The 19003-nt window shown below is 39.2% G+C and overlaps 1 protein-coding gene across 1 annotated transcript; it reads left to right on the forward strand.

Moving 5' to 3' along the window:
• The first annotated feature begins 5098 nt into the window (after positions 1-5098).
• On the forward strand, positions 5099-6337 carry LOC112203929 (E3 ubiquitin-protein ligase PUB23). Its single transcript, XM_024344825.1, has one exon. It carries the CDS (start codon positions 5099-5101, stop codon positions 6335-6337), a length of 1239 nt encoding a protein of 412 aa, XP_024200593.1.
• The last annotated feature ends 12666 nt before the right edge of the window (positions 6338-19003 follow it).

Below are 19003 nucleotides of genomic sequence, written 5' to 3' on the forward strand. Positions count from 1 at the left end.
ACTTCAGCCAAAAATAGAGAAGAAGACACTCTCAAAATTTCTGAAGACTCCCAAGCTCGTGTGAAGAACCATCAAGCTGCCAAATAGCCGGTTCCTCACCAACCTCAAGTTAAAGCATTCGTCACGTGTCGACTCTCGTGACCATCGTCCAACTCAAGATCAAGCATCAAGCCCTTGAGTGAAATTCATCGTCGGAGATCGAATCAGAGGATTGCCAAAGATTGTAACCCGCACTTAAATTAATAAAATATATTATTTTTGTACACGTGTCTGCGTCTTATTTGCTTTCAGATTTCCGTGTTTACACTTTGTACGTTTTAATTTTATTTTGAAATTTGAAGGAGAACTTACCTAAAACTTTAAGGATTCAAGACTTGGCATAGGTAATTATAAGAGTTGTAATTCAAGGATAGTCATGCTAGCTTTCTAGCTAATTGTGGCTATCCTTGTGTATGAAACTTCTTTACTTTTTTCTGTTTGAATTTTGTAATTTTGATGTCTATAATTATGGATTGTCAGTAATTCTCTTGTTGAGGGTTAGGGTTGTATGCTCTTTTAGACAAAAAAAAAAAAAAAAGGGTTGTCTACCTTAGCCCAAATCTTGTGTAAAAGATATTTAATTTAATGCAATGATGCAATTTTATATTATGGATGCTTATATCAATTATTGTTGGGCTGAAATGCATGTCTATGAGCGCAATAATCTCTGGGGTGCATATTTTGAGCATCTCTACGACGGAGTTAGAGGCTTGACCCTCTCTAATTTCTAAGCTAGAAACTATCAATTTGGTATTCGAGGGGTTATAAGCATAGTGATTTACACCTATTGTGTGATTGCGTGGGCGCATTGCTTAGTAGACTAATTTCCGAACTTTAAGTCAATTAGAGTGAGTTGGTGACCCTTGAACCGACTTTATCCCTCTCTAATTAAGTTAGTGTGACCCTTGAACCGGCGCATTAATATCGAAATGAGAATATACGGTCGTTGAGCCTTGAACTGTCTTGGATATGACTACCTCCAAAGTTGGAAATTTGCATTTAGATCAGATTAGCTTCCGACATATAAAATTTGGGTGAAGGAACTATAATAACACCCTAACATTCCCATTATATCATTTCTTACTTTGCATTCTTTATAGTTTAGTTTAGTTGTTAGTTAAAGTTTTCATTTAAGTTCTTGCAATTTAGTTATTAGAGATTCAATTTACAATTGTCGGTGACAAATTCGACTCATTACAAATATCCATCACTAAGCTCGTAACTTTGATTAGGGTTTTGTGAGAACCAAACCCCAAGCAATGCTAAGGCTTGGCGCCTTAGATTAACATTTTTATTTTATATATTTTATTTATTTTTTTTTTGCTTAGTGACTCTAGTTCCGACTACTCAAGGATTGTGGATTAGCCACTAATTCCCATGGTACGATAACTTTGGGCATAATATTTTCCTATCTTGATAAAGATATGTACGCTTGTGTTTTTTTTTTTTTGGTATAAGGACTTGTGCGGTTGCTCTCAAGTCTTGATTAATGAAGCCACATAATGTATTTTAGGGGAGGGTGCGGATATGGTGCCTAAACCCCGAATTACAATAAGCATCAAGAGAACTTCCTAAGATAATAACATGAATCTCAACTAAAAACCTATATTCTAGCAAGCAGCAACTAACGAAAAGTGATCTACTGGCTACTCCATTCGCTTTACAATTGTGGTGACATACCGAAAAGATAACTCTATTACAAAGAAACATATATCATTACAAATATCTCAGCTTTCCCACTATGTTGCTACCAAAATATAAATCCGGTGACACTTAATTTTACCCTCCCATTAGGAAGTGGCAACCATTTGACCAAACAAGGAACTCGTCGCCTACCTAGAGCAGACATGTTACTGTCACTAGGAGGTTGCGACCATTTGTCAATGAAAGGAACTCGCCTTCCTTGCAGCCTCCTAGAGCAGACAAAGCACTCATGGTGCATCCACCGAGACCGTGCCCACCTCATACTACCAAGTAATGGTAGCAACTTAGTAACCCAACTAATGCCCAAACAAACATCAAAATAACTAATAATTTTAAAAGAGAAAAGAAACCATCTTGGGCTTAGAGATAGATCCCAAGCCCAAGACCTATCAGGACTAGAATAGGCCCACATCTGAGCTACGGCAAAGAGGGCCCAAACTGTGACTCCAGCCCAATATTGCAGTAGCAATGTCTCCACCATCCCACCTGCAAAACCGTTGTACCGACCCCGCTTCTGGATCCCAAACTCCATCGAATAACCCACGCCGACAGAGAACCAACGGAGACCGACCCCCTCCACCACAAACCCAAAACTTTGAGTCCCCCAAATTCAAGGTAAACACCAAGACCGGGGCACCCACCGTCGTCCACCTGAAACCCACCATCAGAGATCACCCGTGCTGCAAGATCCAAATCTTTGACCGCCAACACACAACCAATCACAACCATCAACCGCTTCCACCCCCCTGCAATCACCGCCATCAGCCTAACGCCAGAATGCTTGGATCCACTGTGCCCCAGTTGTCGATCACCGGCCACACTCGACGCACACCGGCAAGGCCACAGGCCTGCGCCAACTCAGCTGTGCAGCCGGACGAGATCAAGAGAAAAAGATGAGGGAGAGTATTGTATCAAATTTATTTATGACTTGTTATGTACGCTTGTGTAAATATGTATCAAGTCGTGTAAATATGTATCAAGTCAGGGCAAAATCTTAAAAGATCCCATAACTCCAACTCCAACTTCAACATCTATGTGATTTGGAGAATAAGTCTTTAGACGAATAGGAACGTCCTCCATCCAGAGCAAAGAAACTCCTTGAGATTCCTCACAAGGATAACAAATACACCCTTGAAACCTAACCTTACTCGGATCGATTCAAGTAAACTAGGTTGTGCAAGGGCTTTCAATAAAAATTGCAGATTTGGACTTTTCGCTTGAACTAGATCAACTAGCGCCCGTTGAGTTTCATGATTTACAATCAATCCCTCGGCAGTTCCACTCGATGATGTTGAGCTCTACGGTATAGATCGAACAAACGAGTTCTTAGAGAGCGCACAACGGGGCTGTTAGGGTTTTAAAGCTGCAATAGACTAAGCAAAAGTAGTCTAAAAAACTAATATTTTTGTTAGTTCTTTTAATAGCTTAAGAATTGGTTAGTTTTATTAAAAAAAAGCATTTAGCTCTATTGCACTCTTGTTTCACTGTTAGAGAAGTAAATGATGTTTCAATTCATCATCAATTTTGTATGAATGATTCTCAAATATTGGTCTAAACATTTGTTGATTCCTACCCTGTGGCATGGTCTTATTAACTAATCCGATCGAAGTTTCTCGGTCAAATAGCGAGATCGATCGACTAATTCTCAAAAGAGGTGCACCGCAAAATCTGATACATGATACATTTGCGGGTTGCGAACAAATTATTAATCAATGCATGATCAAAATTTGGCTGCTAATATCTCTCTGAAAATGTCGACCTGTAGTTTGATTTGGAAATTCTTTGACAAAGCATCTAAGTCAAAGAAGACTATGAATAAATATGTCACGATCATGGGTTTGATCCTGACATGTTCTAGCACGTTATAGATTTGGGCAGTCGGTCAAAGTCAAAGTTTATATAGGAGCCTTTCAATCATAGTTTCTGGTTCAAATTCAAATCCACCCAAAAGTACTAGAAAATATAACACATTGAATGCATGTGATACAGGAGGAAGATATATTCAGGTAAATAGCTTGGAAATTCATATGAAAGCAAGTAAACTTTTGCTATATCATGTGGGATATACATCTTAAAAATTGCATGGACTCAGCGATCACCACAAAAAAAATCAATGCACATATAGTTGGAATTAGTCACTCTAGATAAGGAATCTCTCTTCCCTTTTTGAGTAAAAGATGGATGAATAAGGGGGAAGGAGCTCCTTGTTTAATTAATCCATCTTATAGTTGGAATTAGTCACTCTAGATACTTGGAATTCTAACTTGTTTGTTTAATTCCAACCCAATGCTACTTTCACCCTTTACATGTTTAGCCTTGTAATTTGAGCCAAATTAAAAAAAAATTTGAACTAGTAAGTAAGTCAAAAATATATATAATAATTGAAACTTAATATTGAGGAATGCGTTGTTCCTTTAGAAAAGTTGTTTTGTAATGACCTTTGTGATAGTACTTTTGCTAATTTGAACAAAGCGAATATGTTAAGGGTGATGCCGGATGAAAGGCTTTAATCAGACTAAAGTTGGCAGCTAGATGTTAATGGGCATAGGATCATCATCATTTATGAACTTATAGGGTTAAAATCGATTAAATTTTAAACTCATAAATTCTAAATAAGCTAGTGGCGCATATGACACGGACATTGTAGTTGAAAACATACAAAAAAATAAAATGCACAAATTGTAATAGACAGATGATCAAGAACGGCAATCTCTGATAATTACGCTACAAATTGTCCAAGTGAACTTAGCTCGATCCATGACATAAAATTTGACCCAAAAAAAAGAAGGTGCTGATGGAAAAAGAAAAAGTACAAGAAGCACCGGAAGCAGCCCCCCTGTATAAATAGTATTGCAAATGAATTCAACAAGAATTTTTTATATATATTGCCTGCCGGCTTCATTAAGTCTTCTCTCAGTCTCAGATATGAAATATTCCACAACGTCGACTGGTAAAATGCCCCACTTAACCATTAGAGGCCGCCGTGCCATGAAAGAGTGACCAATAAGTAAGCACCATGTGGAAGAAAAATCATGCATATGTTGTAATTATCTTTTAGTCGTCTCTCGAGTCTTGACCACCAAATCCCCGAATACGAAAATACGACTGGTAAAACAGACATTTGAATAATCATTTGCTTTTGGTCATATAAATAAATATAATACTTCTTTGTTTATATGAAACCCGACCACCACTACTTCTACGTTGCTTACTGTCATAGTGTATTTCTTTGAAACCCGACCACCACTACGCAAAGCCGCATTCTCTTACCATAATTCCATTTCCACCTCCACTTTCTCTCCATTAATATACTACTGGTCTCTGGTAATACCTTTTCTTCGAGTGATCGATTTCAATGGTGGATGTTGAAATACCAGCGTACTTCATATGTCCCATATCGCTTATGATCATGAAAGACCCGGTAACGGTGGCTACCGGCATCACCTACGACCGAGAAAGCATCGAGCAGTGGTTTTTGACGACCAACGAGATGTCGTGTCCGGTGACCAAGCAGCTCTTGCCAAGTGACAACAGCAACGACTCTATGACGCCCAATCACACCCTACGCCGGCTGATCCAGCAGTGGTGCACTGTCAACGCCATTAACGGCGTGGACCGAATTCCGACGCCGAAATTTCCTCTGAACAAGATCTACGCCGTTAAGCTGGTCAGGGATCTTGGGGTCCCTCATTTGCAGCAAGCCGCGTTGAAGAAAATGGATGCACTTGCAACGGAGAATGAGAGGAACAGGAGATCGATGGCTGAAGCAGGTGTGGGAAAGGCTTTGATATTGTTAATTGTGACATGTTTCAAGGAAGGTAAAACAACCGGTCTTTTAGAAGCTTTGAGAGTTCTTCATCATGTTTGGAGTGTAGATGAAGAAACCAAGGTTTCTGTAATCGGAAACAACGACTTTCTGGAATCTTTGACATGGGTTCTAGGGTTTGATCATGAGACTGGTCATAACCATATGCTACTCCTGAAAACAGAAGCGATACTAGTATTGAAAATGACGATACCAGTCATCAATACAGCACAGCTCGAGCTGTTAAAGCTGGAATTATTCATGAATATTTCAAGGCTACTATTGGAGAAGAAGATCTCACAGCAAGCTGTCAAATCTGCACTGCATGTGCTGGTAGAAGCATGCCCATGGGCAAGAAACAGAATGAAAATAGTCGAATCCGGCGCAATCTTCCAGCTCATTGAACTCGAATTACTCAAACCCGAAAAGCACGTCACCGAGCTGATCTTTAATTTATTGGCGAATTTATGTTGCTGTGCTGATGGGAGAGCTCAGTTCCTAAAGCATGGCGGCAGCATAGCAATGGTGTCTAAGAGAATCCTTAGGGTTTCGCCTGCCACAGATGATCTGGCCGTTCAGATACTTTCATCGATCTCAAAGTTCTCGGCGACACATGAAGTTGTTCTAGAGATGCTGTTGGTTGGAGCTGTGTCAAAGCTTTGCATGGTAATGCAAGCAGATTGTCCAGCCTATTTGAAGAAAAAGGTTAGAGGGATCTTACGGTTGCACTCTAATGTGTGGAACAATTCACCTTGTATTGCCGTATATCTTTTAACAAGACCTAGGTAACATTTGCATGAGATATATATACTGAACCAGAATACATTCTGAGATTATTTTCCAGTCCTCTGTGTGTGTATTCATAAATTTTGTTGGGAAATTATATTTAACACACCTTATCATGTATTCTACTATGTTTATGTGAGTGTATTAAATAATACTAGCTTTCTTCATACATGCTCCTACATGTGTAATACTTTTTTTTTTAAGAAAATTAAAAAAATAAAATGAGATAAAACATTTATTGCAGAGAGAAAATAGTGGGGGTTGTGGGATAATTTCTTTTTAATTTTTGTGATAAAAATCCATTTTATAATTGTCATATTTACCCTTATGATTTAATTTATTCTCAAATTTTTTTAATCTTTCAAGGTTAAATCAGTCAAAATTTTTGATTTTGGCTAACAAAACTTCCTCTCTTAATAATAGTATAGATTAAAGTATTAATTAACAACTCCCTGGGACTTCGTTAATTTTTTTTTTGGGCCACTAACTAATAAGGTCAAAAATTCTATAATTTTGTTTTTTGTTTTTTAAAGGCTGATAAAGCTGCCATCAAGCCTTGATTCATGAAAGTATGAAACTGTTGAATACAATCGTGAGACATAATGCCTAAAACCCCAGATTATATACAAGGGAGTATCCCAAATAGTAACAGAACCCTCGATCAATCTTATGTATTCAAATATACACCAACTAGCAAGGGTTGACAAACCAGTAATCTGGGCAACTCCAATTGCTTTTTAACAATGACATACCAGAAAGATAATGCTAATACAATGCCATAGAACAATTAAACCAGCCTTCTCCTTATGTTGCCCACCAAGAATAAATCCGGTGACACTACATGTCATCCCATCACTAGGTTGAGTCTATATATTTGATAAAAATGAACAGCTTCCTCACCAATGAATAAAAAGCGCGCTTGAGGCGCTCAAGGCGGTGATCAAGGAGCTGAAGGCATAAAAAACACGTCCAAAGGCTTCGAAAGCGGACGCTTGGAATTTTTTTTTGGGTGAGAAGCTTTCTCGTTGTCTGTTTCTAGACTTCTTTGGTTCGAGCAGCCAAGGAGAACAATCTAGTAAAGGTGATAGAGATGAGAAAAAGAGAGAAGATCATAATATTGATGACCAAAAGCTTAACGTAGAGAAGCCAAAAAATAACATAGGGGCTATGCCTGAGACTCCACGTTTGAGTTGATTTTGGCATATCTTTTTCTGCTAATCTGATAAGTTTAAAATTGAATTTTAATTGAGTACCATTTGAGTTTGAGTTCAATTCAAATTCTGAATCTAATATGCATAACTAACTGTATTTATGGATTTTCATATAAATGTTGTTGGCTGGTTTTTGTTTAGAACCTTTGATTTAGAGATCTCGGGGTGATAGAATTCAAGAGAGGTTTTCAAGCGTTAGCACATATGACATATGCTGATCGAATTATAGGCTTAGTTCTGCAGAAAACATAGCCTGAAAGTTCACAACTCTACTTTTGGTTCTAGTTGGGATAGAAATTGCATGTAGAATTGTATATGTGTTTTATATCATAAGGCTCACGCCTTATGCCACAAGGCTTATGCCTTAATGAGGCTCTCTCAAAAACGTTCCGGCTACGCCTTTGTGTTTTAAAAAATTGTTCCTCATTATGATATATAAAACACACTAAGCATGCAACCTGGGATAAAACCCACATAGTCTTACCCTATATGGCATTATTGAAAGCAATAAACAAACTAGGATTAAAAAACAATCGGACAAGAAAGTTAATAAAATAGTAAAAGCCTAATTAAGGCCCAAAGCCATAATGCAGACCAAAATTCAGTGAGGAAGGCAACACAGCCCAAGTTTGATCTCTTGCATTCTCTACAAGGAATTCATATGTGCATCAATGCTATGTAGGTTGCCCCTGTCGTCTTCGCCACAAGGATAATAATATCGTCACCATTGAACCATCTTGCCGCCACTACCCCTGCTGCCAGCTGAACATCAATCAAAGCTAACCAAGATATATCTAGTTCGCCCAGCACTCCAAGTAGCCATACCTCTCCCTTCTACAAGATGCATGCCATTATTGATGCCCAAAAAAGGTTGGAAACAAGATCTCATACCAGACCAGACAAGGTCAGATACAAGGTCCGATCTTAGGGTGTCTGCCTGATGAAACAAGGAATCTGATCCCTATTGGAAAACTTGATAGTGGAAGCTATTTTATTAGGAGGATGGAGACTATAAACTAACTAAAACATAAGAAAGATGGAGATCAATTCAGGGTTAATTCGATAAATCTATTCATCCCACAATGGGGATATATATATATACAAATACAAAGGAGTAGTCTAACTCTAATAGGAAACAATCTTTCCATAATTACAGGATATTCTAATTAAATAAAATCCTAATTACATACAGATTTACAGCGATTCTACACTCCCCCTCAAGTTGGTGCATAGATGTCTATCATGCCCAACTTGTCAACTGAGCTGTCAAATACCTTCCTGGACACTCCTTTAGTAAGAACATCAGCTAATTGCTCCTCTGAGTTTACAAATGGAAAGCGAATAACCTTTCTATCAAGATTTTCTTTAATAAAATGACGGTCAACCTCCACATGCTTTGTTCTATCATGCTGAACTGGATTATGTGCAATCTCAATGGCAGCTGTATTATCACAATGCAAATCCAAAGGCTTTTTAAGCTTGTAACCCAGGTCCTTCAAGACATTACGAATCCACAATATTTCACATACTCCATGTGCCATACCTTGGAACTCAGCTTCTGCACTTGATCTGGCAACGACTTTTTGCTTTTTGCTACGCCAAGTGACAAGGTTCCCTCCAACAAAAGTGAAGTACCCAGATGTAGAACGTCTGTCCGTTTTATCACCAGCCCAATCTGCATCTGTGTACCCAACAACTTCCAATTCATCTTTTTTCTGAAATAGTAATCCTTTACCTGGCGCCCTCTTCAAGTACCTCAAAATACGAAAGACTACATCCATATGCTCTTCACTAGGACAATGCATAAATTGACTAACAACACTCACAGCATAAGCAATATCAGGTCTAGTATGTGAAAGATAAATCAACCTTCCTACAAGACGTTGATACCTCCCTTTATCAGTTGGCACTTGATCAGGATAGATAGCAAGTCCGTGATTTATCTCAATGGGTGTCTCGATGGGTCGGTAGTCCAGCATCCCCGTTTCAGCAAGTAAATCAAGAACATATTTCCTCTGTGAAAGTGAAATCCCCTTCTTAGACCTTGCAACTTCAATACCCAAAAAATACTTTAGTCGTCCCAAATCCTTCATTTCAAACTCCTTTGACAAATACTTTTGCAATTCATTTATCTCCTTCGGATCATCTCCTGTAACAATCATGTCATCAACATACACAATAAGAGCTGTAATCTTACCATTCTTGCGCTTGATGAACAAGGTATGGTTAGAATTGCTCTATCTATATCCAAAGGCTTTCATGGACTTTGAAAATCTTCCAAACCAAGCTCTTGGAGACTGCTTTAGGCCATACAAAGACTTCTTCAATTTACACACCTTGTCAACATCACTTGGGTAATTCTTAACACCTGGGGGCATATCCATGTACACTTCTTCCTCCAAATCCCAATTAAGAAACGCATTCTTCACATCAAACTGGTGCAAGGGCCAATCTTTGTTTGCTGCAAGTGAGATTAGAATCCGGACAGTATTAATCTTTGCCACAGGTGCAAAAGTCTCCTCATAATCAATCCTATAGCGTTGTGTATATCCTTTGGCAACCAACCTCGCTTTGTATCTATTAATAGTTCCATCTGCATTAAGCTTCACAGTAAATACCCAACGACATCCTACAGTCTTCTTTCCAACAGGCATAGGTACTAGCTCCCATGTTGCATTTTTCTGAAGAGCTTCCAATTCTTCATTCATCGCCTTGGTCCATTTTGGATTCGTCAATGCATCCTGCACGTTACTAGGAATAGATACAGTAGATAATTGATCAACAACAAGTGCATGTGACCCAGAAATCCTATGGTTAGACATAAAATTAGCTATAGGGTATTTAGCTTTGGCTTTGATATCTGGTTCATATTGTTTCTTAGGAATTCCCTTGGTAACCCTTTGTGATTTCCTAGGTTCGACACTTTCTAACCCAGAAGACTCATTAAAGTTTAGGGGTACCTGAGGTGGATCATTCTGACTGGGATCTTCAGTTGGTGAGGCAGAAGGGGGAATATCTTGTGTGTGAGCTTCAGATACGTCTTGATTTTGTTTCAAATTATCCAGAAAAGTCGTCTCTTTTGTCTCGGAATTCACAACGCTCTGTTCGGCAGTTTCAGCGGTTGCATTCTCTGTTTCGGAATTCACAACACTCTGTTCGGCAGTCGCATTCCTTGTTTCGGAATTCACAACACTCCGTTCGGCAGTCGCATTTTCTGTTTCGGAATTTACAACACTCTGTTCGGCAGTCACATTCCTTGTTTCGGAATTCACAACACTCCGTTCGGCAGTCGCATTACTCCGTTCGGCAGTCGCATTTTCTGTTTCGGAATTTCTACCTTCAAATCGTTCCTCCAAATCTTCCAAGTCTTCAAAGACATCAAAATCAATAATAGAACAAAGATTCCCTTCATAACCTCTCTCCCCCTGAAGGGAAGACTGAGAAGTTCCTCCTGAGTAATATGGCTCTGATTCACGAAATGAGACATCAAGAGATATATGTATAGTGCCAGTAAGAGGATCATAACATCGATAACCCTTCTGGAAGTCAGCATAACCAACAAATATACACTTACGGGCACGGGGATCAAGCTTGCTACGTTGAGGCTTGGAAATATGAACATAAGTTGTGCACCCAAACACCCGGCGCTCCAAATTAGGCATAGAAGGGATGGTCAAAAGTGTATGAAGCTTCTGATGAGGATTCTGAAACTCAATCACCCGGGAAGGAGTACGGTTGATAAGATATGCTGCTGATTTCACTGCTTCGCCCCAATAGGACCGAGGTACATTCATGCCAAACAAGGAAGCACGAACAACTTCCATCAACTGCCTATTCTTCTGTTCTGCTAAACCATTCTGTTGAGGAGTATCAGAATTGGAGGTTTGATGACGAATTCCATGTGACCGGCAAAACTCAATCATAGGGCCATTCACAAACTCTCCACCATTGTCAGACTGAAACACTCTGATGGATTGTTGATACTGAGTTGCCACCATTTTGTGAAATTCGGTAAACATTCCAAATACATCACTCTTATTTTTCAGTAATGACACCCATGTCATGCGAGTGCAATCATCAATAAATGTTACAAAATACCGAGCTCCAGAAAGAGAAGGAATTTTCGCAGGACCCCAGACATCGGAGTGAATCTTCATAAAAGGAACAGGACTTTTATTAAGACTTGGTGAATATGAAATACGGGGACTCTTGGCCAGTTCACAGATGTCACAGTGGAAATCCAAATCACTAACAACTGAAAACAATTGAGGTTGCAGCTTCTTAAGAGAACGAAAGGATAGATGACCTAAACGGCGATGCCATAACCATACAGCTTCCTTCACATTCTCTACCCCGTTGATCTGATTAGCTTGTCCCAAAAGATGCTTCTGTTTCTTTCCAGTCTCTGTCAAATCCAGATAGTATAATTTCCCCCTTCTAACACCATAACCAAGAATCCGTCGAGTCAGAATGTCCTGAAACACACAGAAAGACGGATAGAAGGTCACAATACATGCAAGAGCTAAAATAACTTGACCAACAGACAGGAGATTATAAGCTAGTGATCGAACAACTAAGACAGATTCAAGGGTTAAGGTATCAGATAAAGCAATAGAACCTTCTCCGGTGACCGGAGTTGGAGTACCATCAGCAGTAGAGACAACGTCTTGAGGGGAAAGTCTAAGGTTTTTCACAAGACTTGGGTCATTGGTCATATGGTCAGATGCACCTGTATCAATTATCCATGTACTATTAAAAGTAACCTTACCCTTCATACCTGACTGCGCTACATTAGCGGAGGCATTGTCTAGGTAAACTTCCTCTTTAGTAGCAACAGCGGCCTTGCCCAGATTCTTTCGCGGTTTCTTGGTGAAGTCCCACCAATCAGGGTAACCAATCACTTCATAGCACCGCTCCTTGCTATGACCTAATTCCCCACAGATAATGCACCTTTTGTTTGCATATGGATTTGGTTTACCAAGAGGACGGTGTGGAGAAGGTCCTGAGAAGCCTGGAGGAGGACCCTGTTTGCATTGGGCCATAACAGAAAATTCGGTAGTTGCCGAATGCCCCATAGCCTGTTTCTCTGATTGCATCATTGAGAAATTCATGATTTTCGCAGGATTGGATTTTCAAGGGTTTCAAGATGGATATGAATGTTTTGGAAAAAAAAGGTAGGGTGATGGTGGTTTGAAATTCAGGATGGTTTGATTTCAACGGTGGTGGTACGCAGCGGTTTGTGGTATTCTTCGGGATTCAGGGTTCAGGATTCAAAGGATGCAGCGCAAGTTCAAAGGATTGAACCTGGCTCTGATACCAAGTAGAAAAGAAACTTCAATTCAGGGTTAATTCGATAAATCTATTCATCCCACAATGGGGATATATATATACAAATACAAAGGAGTAGTCTAACTCTAATAGGAAACAATCTTTCCATAATTACAGGATATTCTAATTAAATAAAATCCTAATTACATACAGATTTACAGCGATTCTACAGAAAACTTGATAGTGGAAGCTATTTTATTAGGAGGATGGAGACTATAAACTAACTAAAACATAAGAAAGATGGAGATGTGCAAGCCGAAGGCATGCACAATGCTTCTAAACAATCATAAATACCTTTGTCGGGAAAACATTTAAATATACTTGCTTAACCTGATCGATGATTGGGTGATTACAAGAAGTTTATATAGGCATCCTTAGACCTTTCTAAAGCATAACTTCCATCTTCTAATAAAACTAACATTAAACACACAACCCTCTAGCTACTCAGTGAAAGCTAAAAGACTATAACAGTTGTAATAGCTTATTTTGCAATTTAAAAGACATAACCTACATCAAACTTATTTATTAGGATAACCAAGAGTGTAAAATTTGGTTTAATTCTCTTTCATTGCCTCCCATAAACCAAATTTTCTTTCGTCTCCCGTAAGATAAGTTGCTTAGTCTTCCATGTTTCCATCCTTCAAAATGATTGTTTCTGGTGTAGGAGCATATGCAGATATATAACTCGATAGAAAGATTAGTAGCTAGCAACAATTTGCAGAGCTTCAATCTTCGCCAAAATAGTCTCTCTATCAGCCTTAAGAGTCTCAACCTTCTCCTTGAGAGCCAGAGTCAGATACTGCAATCCCACATAGACAACATCATCTTCAACAGTTTTCTTAGTATGCTTCCATGTACCCTCAAAGACTGGGAATGAATCATTGCTAGTGGTAATGTTGCAATTGAATTTAGTGGCATAAGACAATCCATCCACTATGAGCGTGAAAATAGGATCAATGATATTAAGCTTCTTGCAGACATCTTGAAACATATATTTTTTTTTGGATGGAGATCAATAAAGCTATCCCAAATTGCTGAAATTAGAACCAACTAATAAGTGTAATGGACATGTCGAAACTAACAATAAAGCCAAAGAAACTTAATTTCCAACTTGGCTCAGAAAGAGCCAGTATAAGGAAATTAACCCTTGTAAAACACCTAAAGCATAGGCCCAAAGAACAAACCCAATCCAAAATAGAAGACCTAGCTACTGCAGACCACCTCGTGCCGTTGACCACGTAGAGTCGCTGATGTGTCGCCGGAAGCAGAACACCATGTAGTTCCGTACCAAAAATTGATGGGTCCCAGAACACAAACCATATGAAATCCAACAACTCAGTGGAGAAGATCCCTCAAAACAACTTCATATTGTCCACCATTAAGACCCAAACCAAGAAAGATCGTGGCTGCCAAAAGAGGACCGAGAACCAGAACCATGGAGAATTTTTAAGGGGAGGGGGGGGGGGGGGGTGATGAACTCATGCGTGAGCACCCATACTCACCTAGGTAAGTGTCTTGCACTTTATCATCACATCCACAATAGCTCTCATGGAAGTTGAGAGTGAAAAGAGAAGAACTATTTTGGGCTTGGGTAAACATTGATCTAGAAAAATGTGGGATTGAATGATAGTGAGAGAGAAAGAAAAGAGAAGGTAATGAACAAGGTCTTCTGATCTGGACATAGCCATGAATGAATTGGACATAGCCAGAAATAACCATAAAGCCTAGGGAGCAAAAGACACCACAAAGATGAGACAAGAATAGTAAATTCTTGAGGATGCTGAAATGGATGAAGAAGAAGGGACATCCCCCAACTCTTAAACCTTGAATCTAGATCCTCACGGATTAAGATTTGGACAAAAGAGAGAGGGGAGGGGGGTTTGTTTTCAGATCTACTTTTTTTCTCTATAGTTTAGAGAGAGAGGGTCATGGTGTAGTCAACAAATTTATTCCCCACGATCCCTCACTTAAAAAAGCTTGAAACACCTTCTTTAGTGGAACAACAATTGAGCAAGCCATCAAGGTTGCATAATAAACTGTAAAAGAAGACCCAATTGTAAAAATTTGGAAAACACAAACCACACATGCAATCTTCTTACATGAATGCAAATTTTTTTCAAAGGGAGTGTTTGGGAGTAATTTTTTGGGGAGTGAAATCCACACTCTCTATTTTACAATCAACATTCCATGTTTTCTTGTTTGATAACTTAAATTTTGTTTAGTAACTTAAATTTTGTCTTTTTATTAGAATTTTGACTAAACAAGGAAAGAGGGAGTGTGGATTTCACTCCCCAATTTTTTTTTTGGTGAGCCAAACATTTTGCTCAACTTCCTTTACTAGGGAGCCACCATCGCTCAACCTTTATCTTCTCTAATGAGCCACTTTGCTCAACCTTTTTCTTCTCTAGGGAGCCACTTTGGTCAACTTTCTCTTTCCTAGGGAACCACCTTGCTCAAGCTTTTTCTTGTCTAGAAAGCCACCATTGCTCAACCTTTTTCTTCCTCTTTTTTTTTTTTTTTTTTGCCAACTTTTTTTTTCTCCTATATTTTCTTCACTTCCTCACTTCTCTCTTTCTCTCTTCTACATCTCTGGTTTTTTTTCTTCTCCCTCTTTCTTTCTCACCATTTCTATCTCTCAATTTTCTTTTCCCTCTTTGTTTCTTCTTTCTTCACGCCTCTTCTTCTTCTTCTTCTTCTGTTCTTTCTTCTTCTTTGTTTCTTCACATCATTCTTCTTCTCTCACTTCTGTTCTTTCTCTACTCCTTCACTTCTTCTCATTTCATCTCCCTCTTTCTCTCTACACTTCTTCTATCACTCATTTTTCTCTCTTTCTCTCTTCACTTCTTGTCTTGTTCTATCTCTCATTTTTTCTTCTCCCTCTTTCTCTCTCCTTCCTTCTTCTTCTCATAATCTCTTCCTTCTCTTTTCCTTTTCTTCCTTTTTAACGTTTCCTTCTCCCTTTTTCACCTGTTTTTTCTTTCTCCTTGGTTGCTCTTTTTCTTACCAGACTGCACCTTTGCAACACATTTTTTTTCCTCCTTCTTTTGCTATATGCACCTCTCATGTTTACCTTGATCGTATCAATCAAAAAACAATCTTAGCACCATGCACCAATGACACATAGAAGTTGAAGAATATGCATTGCTCCAAGGATCGAGCCAATGCTCTTTTCTTTTTTTTTGATCGAGATCACACGGTTTCTCAAAGGCTTCCTCAGCCCAGAGACTAATTTGTGCCGGGGGGATCATGTCAGAACGCTTCCTCCCTCTAGCTACTTAGTGACAGCTAAAAGATTATAATGATTGTAATCGCTTATTTTGCAACTTAAAAGATATAACCTACATCAAACCAATTTAATAGGATAACCAAGAAAGTAAATTTGGTTTAATTCTCTTTCAATTCCCACCAATCTGCTGCTTCCAACACGACGTCTCCATCCAATCTAACTCCAACCAATCGACCTTCTTCTGATCCGTGTACAAGGCCAAACCAATCTCATCCAATACTCGCCAGCCGCTTTAATTGATGAGGATAAAATGTTCAGTATCCTTAGTTGAGGATATCAATTAGAAGTTTATTATCAGACAATAAGAAGTTTATTGTATGGTTTTTAGTCAACTGTTCAACAATGAGAAGTTTTTTTTTTTTTTTGATCAAACAAGAAGACTTCATTAATAATAAACTGCTTATAACGAGTTTTTGGCGACATCTCTTACTAAGAAATGGCCACTAGACTTCCCACTGGGAACTCTATATACTAACTCTAAACTTGCACTACAACTGTATGACAAAGACAATAAACGCAGGAGCAGTAAATCCTTGACATTGCGCCTCTCGTCCAGCCAGTAAGAACTCTAAAACTAGATAACTCACTTGTGTCGACACGAACTCACCAACCAGAGTCCTCCTGACCAGCTTTTGATCGACCAAGCCAACACTCGTTGTGACCTAAACTCGACCAAAAGGATTGCCGAACATTCAAACCTGGGACTAAAGAAAACCCAACACCATCACCACCATATTGTCGACACCATCCATCCACCACTACTCCAAAACGCCATCACCTCCGACCCGAGATCAAACAAGAACATTCCCACTAGAAGGCCAAGGATGATTGTCTATGCCAGTATGCCACCGCCAGACAATTTCGTCACCGCTGCTGACCTAACTCCAGAACAGGAACAACCTCTAGACCGCCAAATAGAAGATTGTCTATGCCAAAATTGCAGTGCACCCGACCCAACAGCTAATACTTAAAACAAAACAAAAGAAACCAAACCTTAAAAACTAGTGATAACTGCCCACCACCAAGGGCCCAACAAAATTAAACCCAGCCGAACTGTATAATCACTGCAGCCTATTAGCTAGGTCAACAAACCTTGCACTAGACCCACCACCGTGGCATCACCGGTTCCGTCGTACTGCCTCTAGACCACCACCGCCCTAGTTAGTCCACCGCCGGCGCTCCACCATCGTCGCCCCACACACCAAGGTCTCCACCAAGGAGTGCTCGCAGAGAAAGCCGGAAAAGATCCCGTACAGCCCGGATCCGGGCTGCTCTCACGAGCAGGCCTTGATGTCGACCTCAGCCACCACCCATCGAACGAAGGAGAACCCAGCCCTTTCGCCACAGCACCACCACCAAGCACCAGCCAGATTGCCTCGATCCGACTGCCCTCCATCATCACTCCGACCAGAGCACCCGCGACCCAAACCAGATCAACCAATGGCAGCCACCATCCAAACCACATCCAACCACCGCTAGCAGCCATCAAGCAGCGGAACGACCCACTCACACTTCAATAACGAACAGCGAGAAAGAAAACAACCCGTCTGACGACAACGCCGCAAGGACGTACCACCGGACGAGCACAAGAGAAAGTTGGGGAAGTCCTAGGCGCGTGCGGCGCGTTCTGGGGTTAGCCTTTGAGAGACTTAATCTCACGACCCAAATTAACAATGAGAAGTTTATTATTATATTCTAAGGAAAAAGAAAGTTTATTATTAGATAATAAACTTGTTATTGTTAGACAATTAAAGGGACGGGTGGTGGGCTTCCAAAGAGCAGTGAACCCTTTGCCTTTAGGCTTGACGATGGGCCTAGTTCTGTACAGTGTCTATCTCCGAGAAGCTAATACCATCTAATCCTTTAATTCTTAAGAAAAATATATGGACTTTTCAAAAAAAAAAATATATGGGCTTCAAACAATTATCAAATATCAAGTATTGAGAAAATATTGATGGTTTGAAAAATGAAAATTTTGTTGAAAATGTCGGTATCCTTAAATGTTCAAGAGCAAATTTCCATCAGTGGGAAGAAGTATAAAATTTATAAATGAAGTTTTACTATAGGAATGATTTTATTTACGCATCCCTTTTTTCTTCATACACATTCCCATTTAGCTTTTCTTTTTTGGTAAAACTAAATTCCCTAATACCCTTTCAAGAACTTAAATAAATAAAAATAAATATAAAACAAGGAGAGAGACGCTGTGAACAAGGTAGAAGTTGCAATCTGGGTTGACGAGCGATGAAATCAAGGGGGCGAAACTTTTTTTCTTCTCCTACACCAATATTTGCATCTTGTCTTATTTTTCCAGATTAATTGTTAAAAATTATGGTTATCTTTCCTATTAAAACTACTAGAATTGATCTTTAGTCTTGATGTTCTTCATGATTTCTATGACACTAATTTTGACGAGAACGAATTGATCAGCTTGATTGGGTTAGTTGGCTTATGCAGTTTTGTTAAGATAGTTTTCTTCCATGAAGTTTTGTTGAATTGCATTCAATTTGAAGTTAATTAACTAATTGCCTAGTGACCAAGTGATGAAACGGTTTCAATAGAAGATTGTGATCGATCTTGTATTATTCCACTTCAATTTTTGAGTTCACCTGAATTCCATAATTGTAAGTGGAGCAGTATTGAGAATGAGACGGATTGAAGGAAGATCGATATGTAGATGCAAAAAAATTACCAGAAAAAAAAATTTTGAGGTGTGTATTAAGCATAACTTTTCATTATTCCAAGAAATAAAGAAACAATATAGAGACTACAAATTTCTACGAAGACACTAAAACATCATTTGAGGGATATTATTTGAACTCCTGATTCAATAAAAACCCCACT

Source organism: Rosa chinensis, chromosome 5 (assembly GCF_002994745.2).
Source record: "Rosa chinensis cultivar Old Blush chromosome 5, RchiOBHm-V2, whole genome shotgun sequence".
In the NCBI taxonomy this organism is placed as follows: domain Eukaryota; kingdom Viridiplantae; phylum Streptophyta; class Magnoliopsida; order Rosales; family Rosaceae; genus Rosa; species Rosa chinensis.